Here is a 14873-nt window from a genome sequence, read left to right on the forward strand (position 1 = left end):
GATAACTTTAAGGACCTGGAGGTCACCATCAACCACAGTCTGTTCTGGTCCACTCATGTTGATACAACAGTCAAGAAAGCCCGAACGTCTCTAATTCCTACGGAAGCTAAAGATATTTGGCACGTCTGCATCGACTTTCACAAACTTCTACAGATGTGCGATAGAGAGCATCCTATTCGGCTGCATCATAACCTGGTATGGCAACTGCTCGGTCCAAGATCGCAAGAAACTGCAGAGTGTGGTGAACTCAGCCCGACGCATTACACAAGCTTGCCATCCCCACATTGATTCTGTCTACACCTCCCGCTGCCTTAGGAAGGCAGACATCATTATCAGCGACCCCTCCGACCCAGGCATTGCCTTCTTGCAGACCCTTCCATCAGGCAGAAGGTACAGAAGTCTAAAGACCGCACTTCCAGACATAGGAACAGCTTCTTCCACACAGCTACAGGTCTCCTCAACGACTCTCCCTTGGACAGATCTGTTCCGTGTAAGAACACTATTCACGATGCTCTATACTGCTTTTGCTCATGTATTTGCGTCGGGGGGGACGGCGGGGGGTCAGTGAGTCTGGGGGGGGGGGGAGGGGAGGGTCAGTGAGTCTAGGGGGGCGGGTGTAAGTGAGTCTGAGGGGGGAGGGCGGGTGTCAGTGAGTCGGGGGGGGAGGGCAGGCGTCAGTGAGTCAGGGGGAGGGCGGGTGTCAGTGAGTCTGGGGGGGGAGAGCGGGTGTCAGTGAGTCTGGGGGGAGGGCGGGTGTCAGTGAGTCTGGGGGGGGAGGGCGGGTGTCAGTGAGTCTGGGGGGGGAGGGTGGGTGTCAGTGAGTCTGGGGGGGGGAGGGCGGGTGGCAGTGGGGCTGGGGGGGAGGGCGGGTGGCAGTGGGGCTGGGGGGGGAGGGCGGGTGGCAGTGGGGCTGGGGGGGAGGGCGGGTGGCAGTGGGGCTGGGGGGGGGGAGGGCGGGTGGCAGTGGGGCTGGGGGGGGGAGGGCGGGTGGCAGGTGGGGCTGGGGGGGAGGGCGGGTGGCAGTGGGGCAGGGGGGGAGGGCGGGTGCAGTGGGGCTGGGGGGGAGGGGCGGGTGGCAGTGGGGCTGGGGGGGAGGGCGGGTGGCAGTGGGGCTGGGGGGGGGAGGGGGTGTCAGTGAGGCTGGGGGAGGGGGGTGTCAGTGGGAGGGGTGTCAGTGGGGTGGGGGGTGTCAGTGGGTGTGGGTGTCAGTGGGTGTGGGTGTCAGTGGGGGTGGGGGGTGTCGGTGGGGTGGGGGGTGTCAGTGGGGGTGGGGGGGAGGGGGGTGTCAGTGGGGGTGGGGAGGGTGGGTGGCAGTGAGGCTGGGGGGAGGGGGTGTGTCAGGCTGGGTGGAGACAAGTGAGACTTCCTGCGTCTCCTCATCACGGCCACTTTCTTATCGGTACCGACTTCCTTCACCTCAAAATTGAAAATTTAGCCAGTGACTTCCGCGCTTCACAAACAGGATGAATAGACAGAATCCCGCATCTCCCCACAAAATCACTTGAGCTTCCTTCCCCGCCCACTGGTCCTGCCCACTCTGGCCCTTTACCCCCCGCCCGCTGGAGCCCCCCCTTACCCCGCCCGCTGGAGCCCCACCCACTAGAGCCCCTTACCCCGCCCACTTGAGGCCCCGGCCCCTTCCGGAGGAGCTCCCGGCCCCTCCCCGGGGAGCCCCTGGTCCCGCCCACTGGAATTTCGCACATGCCCACTAGAGCACAGGATCCGCCCATTGGAGCTTCCTCCGCCCACTGGAAGTCCCGACCCTGCCCACTGGAGCCCCAGGTCCCGCCCAGTTGAGCTCCCGGCAGCGCCGACTTAAACTCCCGACCATGCTCACTGAAAACCTGGCCCCACCCACGAGGTCACGACCCCACCTACTGGAGTTCCCGGCCCTGCCCACTTGGGCTTCTGACACTGCCCACTGGAGCTCCCGCGCACGGGAGTTCCCGGCCCCGCCCATTGCTGTTTCCGGCCACGCCCCCTGGAGTTCCCGGCCCCGCCCCCTGGAGCTCCCAGCCCCGCCCCCTGGAGCTCCAGGCCCCGCTCACTGTATGTGGAGCGATGACCGGTTTCCTGGCTGGGAGTGGAATCCTGTAAACTGATTTGATGCTTTTATTGGGCTGTAAGCCAGTAGGAAGACCGATTATTGAGGTGTGTGGGGGAGATGCCCTATGGCAACGGAAAAGGGCAGAGACAACGACCTGCCAGCGTGCCCCGTCAGTGAGGGTCCATCAGTCTTCACCACCCTCAGTGAAGGTCTGTGACTCCTCCCTGACAGCAGATCCATCACAGCCCTCCCTCAGACAGTGAGGGCCCATCACCCCCTCCCCAGACAGTGAGGGCCCATCACCCCCTCCCCAGACAGTGAGGGCCCATCATTCTCACTCCCAGACAGTGAAGGCCCATCACCCCCTCCCTCAGACAGTGAGGACCCATTACCCCCTCCCCCCAGACAGTGAGGGCCCATCATCCACCCCAGACAGTGAGGGCCATCACCCCCACCCCAGACAGTGAGGGCCCATCACCCCCACCCCAGACAGTGAGGGTCCATCACCCCTCCCCAGACAGTGAGGGCCCATCACCCCCACCCCCTCCCCCAGACAGTGAGGGCCCATCACCCCCACCCCAGACAGTGAGGGCCCATCCCCCCCCCCCCCCAGACAGTGAAGGTCCATCACCCCCTCCCCCCAGACAGTGAGGGTCCATCCCCCCCCCCCCCCCCCAGACAGTGAGGGTCCATCCCACCCCCCCCCCCAGACAGTGAGGGTCCATCGCCCCCCCCCCCAGACAGTGAGGGTCCATCACCCCCTCCCCCCAGACAGTGAGGGCCCATCACCCCCTCCCCCCCAGACAGTGAGGGCCCATCACCCCCTCCCCCCAGACAGTGAGGGTCCATCACCCCCCCCCCCCAAGACAGTGAGGGCACATCACCCCGTCCCCCAGAAAGTGAGGGCCCATCACTCTCACTCCCAGACAGTGACGTCTCATCACCCCCTCCCCCAGACAGTGAGGGCCCATCACCCCCTCCCCCAGACACTGAGGGTCCACCCCCCCCCCAGACACTGAGGGTCCACCCCCCCCCCCAGACACTGAGGGGCCACCTGTCCCCCCCCCAGACACTGAGGGTCCACCCCCCCCCCCAAGACACTGAGGGTCCACCCCCCCAGACACTGAGGGTCCACCCCCCCCAGACACTGAGGGTCCATCCCCCCCAGACAGTGAGGGCCCATCCCCCCCCCAGACAGTGAGGGCCCATCCCCCCCCCCAGACAGTGAGGGCCCCCCCCCCCCAAGACAGTGAGGGCCCATCCCCCCCCCCAAGACAGTGAGGGCCCATCCCCCCCCCCAAGACAGTGAGGGCCCACCCCCCCCCCCAAGACAGTGAGGGCCCATCTCCCCCCCCAAGACAGTGAGGGCCCATCTCCCCCCCCCCCAAGACAGTGAGGGCCCATCTCCCCCCCCCCCAAGACAGTGAGGGCCCATCTCCCCCCCCCCCAAGACAGTGAGGGCCCATCTCCCCCCCCCAAGACAGTGAGGGCCCATCTCCCCCCCCCCCCCAAGACAGTGAGGGCCCATCTCCCCCCCCCCCCCAAGACAGTGAGGGCCCATCACCCCCCCCCCCCCCAAGACAGCGAGGGCCCATCTCCCCCCCCCAAGACAGTGAGGGCCCATCCCCCCCCCCCAGACAGTGAGGGCCCATCCCCCCCCCCCAGACAGTGAGGGCCCATCTCCCCCCCCCCCCAGACAGTGAGGGCCTATTCCCCCCCCCCCCCAGACAGTGAGGGCCTATTCCCCCCCCCCCCCCAGACAGTGAGGGCCCATCCCCCCCCCCCAGACAGTGAGGGTCCATCCCCCCCCCCAGACAGTGAGGGCCCATCCCCCCCCCAGACAGTGAGGGCCCATCACCCCCCCCCAGACAGTGAGGGCCCATCCCCCCCCCAGACAGTGAGGGCCCATCACCCCCCCCCCCCCAGACAGTGAGGGCCCATCCCCCCCCCCAGACAGTGAGGGTCCATCCCCCCCCCCCAGACAGTGAGGGCCCATCCCCCCCCAGACAGTGAGGGCCCATCACCCCCCCCCCCCCCCAGACAGTGAGGGCCCATCACCCCCCCCCAGACAGTGAGGGCCCATCACCCCCCCCCCCCCCAGACAGTGAGGGCCCATCACCCCCCCCCAGGACAGTGAGGGCCCATCACCCCCCCCCCCCACACAGCGAGGGCCCATCACCCCCCCCCCCCCCAGACAGTGAGGGCCCATCACCCCCCCCCCCCCCCCCCAGACAGTGAGGGCCCATCACCCCCCCCCCCAGACAGTGAGGGCCCATCACCCCCCCCCCCCAGACAGTGAGGGTCCATCACCCCCCCCCCCAGACAGTGAGGGCCCATCACCCCCCCCCCCCAGACAGTGAGGGCCCATCCCCCCCCCCCCCAGACAGTGAGGGCCCATCACCCCCCCCCCCAGACAGTGAGGGCCCATCACCCCCCCCCCAGACAGTGAGGGCCCATCACCCCCCCCCCAGACAGTGAGGGCCCATCACCCCCCCCCCCCCAGACAGTGAGGGCCCATCACCCCCCCCCCAGACAGTGAGGGCCCATCACCCCCCCCCCCAGACAGTGAGGGCCCATCACCCCCCCCCCCCCAGACAGTGAGGGCCCAATCACCCCCCCCCCCCCCGACAGTGAGGGCCCATCCCCCCCCCGACAGTGAGGGCCCATCACCCCCCCCCCCCGACAGTGAGGGCCCATCACCCCCCCCCCCGACAGTGAGGGCCCATCACCCCCCCCCCGACAGTGAGGGCCCATCACCCCCCCCCCCCCGACAGTGAGGGCCCATCACCCCCCCCCCGACAGTGAGGGCCCATCACCCCCCCCCCCCCCGGACAGTGAGGGCCATCACCCCCCCCCCCCAGACAGTGAGGGCCCATCACCCCCCCCCCCCCCCAGACAGTGAGGGCCCATCACCCCCCCCCCCCCGACAGTGAGGGCCCACCCCCCCCCCCCCCCGACAGTGAGGGCCCATCACCCCCCCCCCCCCCAGACAGTGAGGGCCCATCCCCCCCCCCCCCCCAGACAGTGAGGGCCCATCACCCCCTCCCCAGGGCCCGCTCTGCTGCTCCGACCTCCCGCATTGAGCGGGCGCCGTTGGCTGTCGCTTGTCGGGCGATTCGGTGACCGGATCCTTCTCCCTGCCTCTGAGTGTGTGTGTGAAGCCGGAGTGAGGAGACCCTTCCAGCGGAGCGGAGCCCAGCTTGGCACAGGATGGTAAGTGAGACCGGCCTGGGAATGTAGCCTGCCGCCGGGCTGCCCCCTTGAACCTGCCCAGCTACAAAATCCCTGAGCGGCTGAGGTTTGTTCGAAACGAGGTGCCATCTCTCTGGGCTGAGCATCGGCACTATACTGCTGCTTTGTAGTTTGAAAAAGGCCTACTCCTTTAAACCAGTCACAGTGCAGTATCGTGAGTGCTTCTGCAATGGGTGTCACGGTAGGAATCTAACTCGATATTGGTGGAGAAGCGTGGGGATCAAAGAAGATAGTGTTCATGTAATACTTGCTGAGCATTCGTTGCAATGCGGCTTTTATGTATTGCATCGATAATGAAGGAGATGGATAATGAGTCTAGGCTAGGGTTGATGCTCCCATGGATTGCTTTGTCCACGATGGTGTAAGGCTTTTAGAGTTGCTGCTGCACCGTCAGAACAATTGTCGACAGAAATAACAGCAGAAGGTGCTGGAAGTTCTCAGCAGGTTGAAGGTCCAGTCTCCTGACTTGGACACTGTTGATGCTTGAGAGGCTTTTAGGGGTCACTTGTCACAGGAAAGGCAGTTGTGTGCTGCCTTTGTGACTGGACCAAATTAAACTTCTGCATGATGGTGATGCCCAAGGTGATGGTGGTGGTGCTGTTGAAGGATTGTTTTTCTTTGTGGAAATAGTTATTTGGCTATTATCTGGCAGTGATGTGATCCGAATGTTATCTGCCACTTTCAGTTGAATTCTTAATATTGTCTAAGCCCCACTGCAGACTGGCCTAAACTGCTTCGAGGAATTATGAATGGAATGAAAACTGGAATGGTTAGTGAAATACCTGGGAGGAAGATTTCCAGATTTCCTCTGCACTGTGAACGATGTGAATGATTTCATGACAGGTAGATTTAATGATGGGTAGTTAAAATTGCCATCTTTTGGCAGCACGGTGGCCTAGTGGTTAGCACAACCACCTCACGGCGCTGAGGTCCCAGGTTCGATCCCGGCTCTGGGTCATTGTCCGTATGGAGTTTGCACATTCTCCCCGTGTCTGTGTGGGTTTTGCCCCCACAACCCAAAAATGTGCAGAGTAGGTGGATTGGCCATGCTAAATTGCCCCTTAATTGGAAAAAATAATTGGGTAATCTAAATTTATTTAAAAAAATAAAAATTGCCATCTTTCTCTTTATTTCTTAAATGATGACATGCATCTTCGTGTATGCCAATGCTGGTGAGGATGAGTGTTTTGCTGCTCACAGGATAACGTTTTGAGATAACTGTAAAGGTGCCACAAATAAACCTGGTAGTCTTCGACATTTTGGGCAGCATATACTGGATTGGATTGGATTGGATTGGATTTGTTTATTGTCACCTGTACCGAGGTACAGTGAAAAGTATTTTTCTGCAAGCAGCTCAACAGATCATTCAGTACATGGGAAGAAAAGGGAATTAAACCAAATTCAAGAAAATACATAATAGGCAACACAAGATATACAATGTAACTACATAGCATTGGCATCAGATGAAGCATACAGGGTGTAGTGTTAATGAGGTCAGTCAATAAGAGGGTCATTTAGGAGTCTGATGACAGTGGGGAAGAAACTGTTTTTGAGTCTGTTCGTGCGTGTTCTCAGACTTCTGTATCTCCTGCCCGATAGAAGAAGTTGGAAAAGTGAGTAAGCCGGGTGGGAGGGATCCTTGATTATGCTGCCCGCTTTCCCCAGGCAGTGGGAAGTGTAGATGGAGTCAATGGATGGGAGGCAGGTTTGTGTGATGGACTGGGCGGTATTCATGACTCTCTGAAGTTCCTTGCAGTCCTGGGCCGAGCAGTTGCCATACCAGGTGATGCAGCCCGATAGGATGCTTTCTATGGTGCATCTGTAAAAGTTGGTAAGGGTTAATGTGGACATGCCGAATTTCCTTAGTTTCCTGAGGAAGTATAGGCGCTGTTGTGCTTTCTTGGTGATAGCGTCGACGTGAGTGGACCAGGACAGATTTTTGGTGATGTGCACCCCTAGGAATTTGAAACTGCTAACCATCTCCACCTCAGTCCTGTTGATGCTGACAGGGGTGTGTACAGTACTTTGCTTCCTGAAGGCACCGGAATGTGGCGACTAGGGGCTTTTCACAGTAACTTCATTGAAGCCTACTCGTGACAATAAGCGATTTTCAATTTTCAATGACCAGCTCTTTAGTTTTGCTGGCATTGAGGGAGAGATTGTTGTCGTTACACCACTCCACTAGGTTCTCTATCTCCCTCCTGTTTTCTGATTCGTCGTTATTCGAGATTTGGCCCACTATAGTCGTATCGTCAGCAAACTTGTAGATGGAGTTGGAACCAAGTTTTGCCACGCAGTTGTGTGTGTACAGGGAGTAGAGTAGGGGCTAAGTACTCAGCCTTGCGAACACCGGTATTGAGGACTATTGTGGAGGAGGTGTTGGTGTTCATTCTTACTGATTGTGGTCTGTTGGTCAGAAAATCGAGAATCCAGTTGCAGAGTGGAGGGCCAAGTCCTAGGTTTTGGAGCTTTGATATGAGCTTGGCTGGGATTATGGTGTTGAATGCGGAGCTGTAGTCAATAAATAGGAGTCTGATGTAGGAATCCTTGTTTTCGAGATGCTCTAGGGATGAGTGTAGGGCCAGGGAAATGGCGTCTGATGTGGACCGGTTGTGATGGCATGCGAATTGAAGTGGGTCAAGGCGTTCTGGGAGTATGGAGGTGATGCGCTTCATGATCAGCCTCTCGAAACACTTCATTACAACTGATGTCAGGGCCACCGGGCGGTAGTCATTGAGGCACGTTGCCTGGTTCTTCTTTGGTACCGGTATGATGGTGATCTTCTTGAAGCAGGTGGGGACCTCGGAGTGGAGTAGGGACAGGTTAAAGATGTCTGTGAATACCTCTGCCAGCTGCTCTGTGCAGGTTCTGAGTGCACGACCAGGGATCCCGTCCGGGCCCGTCGCCTTCTGCGGGTTCACTTTCAGGAAGGCCGATCTGACTTTGGAAACTGTGATGGTGGGTATGGATGAATTATGGGCTGCTGGGGCACTCGACAGCGGATTGTTGGTTACTTGCTCGAACCGAGCATAGAATGCATTAAGTTCATTGGGGAGGGGTGCGCTGCTGCGAGAGACACTGCTTGGCTTCGCTTTGTAGCCCGTTATGTTGTTTAGTCCTTGCCACAACCGCCGATAGTCTGTCTGTGACTCTAGCTTAGTTTGATATTCTCTCTTGGCATCTCGGATGGCTTTGCGGAGGTTGTACCTGGATTTCTTGTATAGGACGGGGTCGTCTGCCTTGAACGCCTCAGATCTTGCCATGCCTGTCTTCTGGAGGAATGGATTTTACTCAAAAGTTCTTACTCAATGTAACTGCCATGAAAAACTTCAAACATCTTTTGAGTGATACGTTTGTACCATGTCTGCTTGAACCATACAAAACCCTCTGTGCTTTATCAGAAGAGAGTATGAGCCACATTATTCTCTGCTGAAGTAGATTTTCTTTTTGTAAACTCTTTATTGGTTTCCAAAAGAGGAAAGGAGCAGGTAAATAAAATACAATACAGTACCCTCTCATAAACAGACAAACAAACAAGAACTATGCAAAAAAGTAAAATTAACAGCTGACAGTAATTAACTCTTTAAAGAAAGAGACAAATGATTGGCAGCTAAAAAAATATTTTGCATGGATCCTCTTATGGCATACTTAATGTATATTCCATATTGAAATTAAATGAAAATCGCTTATTGTCACAAGTAGGCTTCAAATGAAGTTACTGTGAAAAGCCCCTAGTCGCCACATTCCGGCACCTGTTCGGGGAGGCTGGTATGGGAATTGAACCCATGCTGCTAGCCTGCCTTGGTCTGCTTTCAAAGCCAGCTATTTAGCCTTGTGCTAAAGAGAAGATTAAGCCTTCCAACCAGGATGAAGCATTGGATGGCTTGGGGGAACTTCCAGGTTAATAAAATCCTTGAGGCAAATGAAATGACACTGCCTCAATTTTAGTGAAACTGACCAGTGCGGATTAGACTCCAAATATGGCTATCAAAGGACAAGGTTGTCTGTCAATATCTAGAACTTTGGAAAGAGTGTCAAAGAGGGACAACCTAAAATCGGTCAGCTTCAGGCATAAAAAATTTTTTTTTAAGTACCCAATTCATTTTTTCCAATTAAGGGGCAACTTAGTGTGGCCAATCCACCTACCCTGCACATCGTTGGGTTGTGGGGGCGAAACCCACACAGACACGGGGAGAATGTGCAAACTCTACACGGACAGTGACCCGGGGCTGGGATTGAACCCGGGATCTTGGTCGTGAAGCAGCAATGCTAACCACTGCACCACCGTGCTGCCCCAACTTCAGGCATCACCAGCACATGTGGGTATGGCCTGCAGGGGCAAGTGAGCACCTGTTGCTTCTATTGGAGAAAAACATACTGGGCGCGATTCTCTGCTGCCCACGATGGGTCGGAGAATAGTGGGAGGGCGTCCCCGACATTTTTCACTCCCTCCCGCTATTCTCTCTCCCCCCCCCCCCCCCCCCCCCCCCCCCCCCACGACACGAATCGCTGCTCGCCGTTTTTTATGGCGAACAGCGATTCTCCCCAGGCCGATGGGCCGAGTTCCCAGGCCTTTACGGCCGTTTTTACGGCAGCAAACACACCTGCTTGCTGCCGTTGTAAAAACGGCCGCAACATGTCCGTTCTGGGCATCCAGGACCCCGATTGGCACGGCAGTACCACGTCCGTGCCAAAGGGGGCATGGGCCCGCGATCGGAGCCCACCGATCGCGGGCAGTGCGTCCATAACGGACGCACTCTTTCTCCCTCCGCCGCCCCGCAGGATCAGTCCGCGGGGCGGCCGAGGGAGATGACGGCCCCGCGCATGCGCGGGTTGGAGCCGTCTAATCCGGCATGCGCGGCTGACTTTATCGTGCGCGTCAGCCGGCGTGACGCTTGGCGCGCGGACTTAGTGACGGCTGCTAAGGCCGCGATGCCGTGGTTCACGGGGCCCCGCTGCTAGCCCCGCCTGGGGGAGGGAGAATTGGGTCCCGGGAGGGGGCGCGGAGGCTGCCGTGAAACGCGACCAGTTTCACGGCAGCCTTTACGACTCGCCGCATTTGCGGAGAATCGCGCCCACTAATTCTGGTCTTGGTAATGTGAATTCAGTGCAGAATTTTAAACTGAATTAAGCTTGACCGATTGCAGGAGGATGTGGCGCTAAAATAGGCCTCCTCCCACCAGTACGGTCGAGCCCAAGCCCGAGAGGGGAGGGTCCAGAGGATATTAGTACAACCTTGAAATAGAACCACTGCTGGTTTGAGGCAATGGCAAAATCTTTTCCAACAATTGAGGAAAGGATGGACAGTGCGAGTGAACAAACCACGGCTTGAAAATAGCTTTAAAGACTAGATTGAGGTAAATTAAATTTGGCTGCAAGCTTGCTAAAGCTTGCTAAAGTTCCCATCCACTAACGGGTCAGTAAAACGTTTGAGTCCCTTCTTCCAAGACAAGGCAAACGCAAGTCAAGCATTGAGGGCAAGAATAAGTTATTATTACAGATAGGACCTAATAATGAAGAAGTGGAAAGTTTAAAATGCTGATGAAATTGTTTCCATAATTAAAGTAGAAAGCACAACGGAGTTTGACGTGTGTTTAGAGGGCAGAAAGGGTAGCGGGGCACAAGTTAAGGCAGAAAGTGAGGATGAGCAGCAAGATGCGCTTCCATGGGGCCCAGCGCCCGCAATTGAGGCTGAATGTGGGACTGTTGGCGAAGGAAGAGGTGTGTGAGCGGGTGAGGAAGGCCATCCGGGGATATGTGAAGATTAATGATACAGGGAGGTTTTGGCAGGTACGGTATGGGAGGCACTAAAGGCAGTGGTCAGGGGGAGGTTTATATCGACTCGAGCACATAGGGAGAAGGCGGAGATAGAAAAGCTAGTGGAAGAAATCCTGCAGGTGGAAGGGAGATATGCGGAGACCCTGGAAGTAGGGCTGTTAAAGAAGCGGCAGAGGCTGAAATGGAGTTTGGGCTACTGTCCGAGGGTAAGGCGGTGGGGCAGTTGAGAAGGGTGAGGGGACAATATATGATTATGGGGGGAAGGCGAGCAGGATGCTGGCACACCAATTGAGGGAGCAGGAGGCAGCGAGGGAGATTGGGAAAGTGAAGGACATAGGTGGGAATATGGTCTTGGACCCGGCGGGGATGAACGGGGTGTTTAGGGACTTCAATATTAAGCTATACGAGTTGGAACCCCCAGCTGGGGGTTGAGGCGGTTCCTGGAAAAGTCGGCGTTCCCGAAGGTGGATGAGGAGTTGGTAGAGGGCCTGGGGGCACCAATTGGGCTGGTAGAAGTAGTGCAGGGGCTGGAGGCGATGCAATCCGGTAAGACCCTGGGACCAGACGGGTACCCGGTGGAATTCTACAAATGGTTCTCGGGTATTGGGACCGCTGTTGATAAGGAGGTATGAGGTAAAGGAGCTGTGTGTACTCCCCCGACGTTGTCGCAGACGTTGATCTTCCCCATTCTAAAGTGAGATAAAGATCCGGAACAATGTGGGTCATATAGACCTATTTCTCTGCTAAATGTAGATGCCAAACTGGTGCGGGAGTGGGACCAGTTGCACAAGCTGAAACTGGGTCGGTTTGTAGAACAGATGAGGGGGGCTTTCAGAGGTGGGATGCGCTCCCGTTGTCATTGATGGGCTCGATACAGACAGTGAAAATGACGGTCTTCCCGAGGTTTTTGTTTGTCTTCCAGAGTTTTCTAATTTTTATCCCCAAGGTGTTCTTTAAGAAGCAAATGAGGTGATCTCAGGATTTGTTTGGCGGGTAATACCCCACGGGTGAAGAAGGTGCTGCTGGAGCGTGGGTGGGGCCGGCCCTTCCGAATTTTATAAATTATTATTGGGCGGCAAATATTGCGAAGGTCAGGAAGTGGGTAGTGGGGGAGGGGTGGGTTTGGGAGTGGGTGAAGGCGGCCTCATGTAAAGACATGAGTTTGGGGCACTGCATTCTCGCCGGCCAGGTACTCCAAAAGCCTGATAGTAGTGGCAGCCCTGAGAGTGTGGGGACAGTGGAGGCAGCGCATTATGTTGGAAGGGCGTCGGTGTGGGCTGGATGGGGTGCTTGGAGGTGGTAGCGGGCGGGGATCAAGAGATTTGGAGATCTGTATATTGATGAGGGCTTCCCGAGCTTAGAGGAGCTGGAGGAGAAGTTTTAGTTTCCAGGTGGGAATGGGTTCCGGTATCTGCAAGTGAGGGATTTTATGTGGAGGCAGGTTTCGACCTTCCCGCACCACGGGCTACAGGATCAGATGGTGTCAAGAACAGGAGAAGGAGAAAGGTAGGTTCAGAGATCTACAAGGAACTGATGGAATGGGAGGGAGTCCCGATTGGGGAGGTGAAGAGAAAGTGGAAGAAGAGTTGTATGGGGAGTTGAAGGCCAGATTATGGGAGGAGGCCCTGAGGTGAGTCAATGCATCCTCGTCATGTGCAAGGCTCAGCCTCATACAGTTTAAGGTGGTCCACAGGGCGCATTTGACGGTGGCCCGGATGAGCAGGTTCTTCGAGGGGGTGGGGGATAAGTGTGGGCGCTGTCCGGGGGGGGGGGTCCTGCGCACCATGTCCATATGTTTTGGGCTTGTCCGAGGCCGAGAGGCTTCTGGCAGGGGTTTGCTGACGTCATGTCAAATGTTTTAAAGGCGAGGGTGGTGCCGAATCCAGAGGTGGCAATCTTTGGTGTGTCAAAAGATCCGGGAACCCAGGGGGTGAGAGAGGCCGATGTCCTGGCCTTTGCCTCCCTGGTGGCCCGGAGACGGATCTTACTCGGAGAGACTCTGAGCCCCTGAAGTTGGACATGGCGTGATTTCTCAGACTTGAGAAAATTAAATTCGCCTTGGAGGGATCGCTGCAGGGGTTTGCCCGGAGGCGGCAGCCATTCGTCGACCTTGAGAAAAATTAGGCTGTTAGCAAAGCGGGGGGAGGCATGGGAGGGGCGAGTAAGGGCAGGAGAACGAGTAGAAAGGGGGCTGGGGAAGGTGGTATTGTTTGTGTAAGCCATGTTGGCTGGGATTTGCTGGGGGTGTGTGTTGGTTATATTGTTTTGTTCTTGTTGAAACTTGATGTTTAAAATTGTTAAAATTATAAATGCCTCAATAAAATATTTTCTAAAAGAAAGGAGTGCGCTTCCATAAGACACCAGTTTAAACTTGGATCATCACACCATGTTAAAATATTTTGAATATTGGCTGCCCAATAATAATACAGTAGATTAGGAAGAGCTGACCCACCAACCAGTCTCCCTCTCTGAAGTATCGCTGTACAGACTCTTGGAGTTCTGCCTGACCAGATAAATAGAACATAGAACAGTACAGCACCGAACAGGCCCTTCGGCCCTCAATGTTGTGCAAATGTTGATATCAGTTTGTTAATCACAACAAAAAATGATTTTGGTAGAAAAATAGGGAGACATTGGAAAAGAAACAAAGATCGGACAGAATATAAATTTCTTTGGATTGGATGCTACTAGCTAAGGAAAGAGACAAACAATCCCAGCGCTGCAAATCCACTTTAATTTTGGTGGCCAGGCTCATATGATTTGTTTTATGACGTGTCACAAGAGAACCGTGTTGTGTGCACACCTAAGTAGCAAAAAACAGCTCCAGATATACAAAACAGCAAAGCTCTCAACATTCACTTTTGTTGATATTCAGTTTATAACCAGGGAACGAGCCAAAGACATTAAAAATATTCATTATGCTGTTTTCACAGGCAACAGGGTTAATGACACATTAAGGTCATCAGAATATAAGGATATGCAGTGCTCCACACCAGCTCGAAAGATACCCTTCAGCAGTGTGGATAACTTCAAGGCTATTGACAGGGGTTCTATTGCCAGATCAAGTGCAGTGTGTGCTTGAAGGGGAACACTCGTGGTGGGGAAGGTATAAAAGTAAATTTTGGACCAAACCCAAATTTTACCTAAAGTTGCAGACAGATAATCCTATTCGACCTGGTCAAAAGCCTCCCCTGCATCCAGAGAGACAACAGCTTCAGGGACAGTCGAGACAGCTGGGGAAAGTATAATTTGTAATTGGAGTGTTTATTTTTATTGTTAATTTGTTGAAATAACACATTGAATGTTTTAATTTCCATCTACTGAGAATCCAGTGAGCTGGATCACCGTGTAACATTGTACTCAAGCTGGGTATTAGAAACATGCAGCAACCCATCACTGCTTCAAACCAATAACTATTAAGAAATCTACATTTACCTGATAGGAGTCTCCTGTAGTTACATGGGGCTTAGTTCAGAGTGGCAAGGACTGAGCCCCTGAATGTGTACATGAGCATTGCTTGTATTTATTTCATCAGCTAAAACTACATTTTGTCAACATTGCTCAGTTTCCTCCTGCTTGTCCAACCAACATTACCATATCCTTGAGTTTGCACCTATTGCTTGTTCAACAAATATTCCCATACCGTTAGATTTTGCAGGGTTATCTGGAGATAAATGGGAAAACCCCTGTTGTGGGTCTACCTTCCAGGAACCATTGCTCCTTTGGGCTTTCCACTCTTTTTATCTGTTTTGTTTGGAAGTCTAAAACATTAATACAGTTAGCACAGTAGATGACA

At 55.3% G+C, this 14873-nt stretch overlaps 1 protein-coding gene across 4 annotated transcripts in view; it reads left to right on the forward strand.

The window, feature by feature from the left end:
• Positions 1-5077: 5077 nt before the first annotated feature.
• cabin1 (calcineurin binding protein 1) overlaps positions 5078-14873 on the forward strand; it is a 696151-nt gene continuing 686355 nt past the window's right edge. For 2 of the 4 annotated variants that reach the window (XM_038793549.1, XM_038793556.1), the window contains exons 1-2: positions 6121-6142; positions 12519-12583. In XM_038793549.1, the coding sequence (XP_038649477.1) occupies positions 6136-6142; positions 12519-12583 (72 nt within the window). In that variant the 5' untranslated portion in view covers positions 6121-6135. Of the gene's footprint in view, positions 5261-5453; positions 5481-6120; positions 6143-12518; positions 12584-14873 lie in introns of those variants that run through there. The other 2 variants (XM_038793568.1, XM_038793562.1) reach the window with 2 other exon arrangements.

The sequence above is a fragment of the Scyliorhinus canicula genome, chromosome 1 (genome assembly GCF_902713615.1).
Source record: "Scyliorhinus canicula chromosome 1, sScyCan1.1, whole genome shotgun sequence".
In the NCBI taxonomy this organism is placed as follows: Eukaryota; Metazoa; Chordata; class Chondrichthyes; order Carcharhiniformes; family Scyliorhinidae; genus Scyliorhinus; species Scyliorhinus canicula.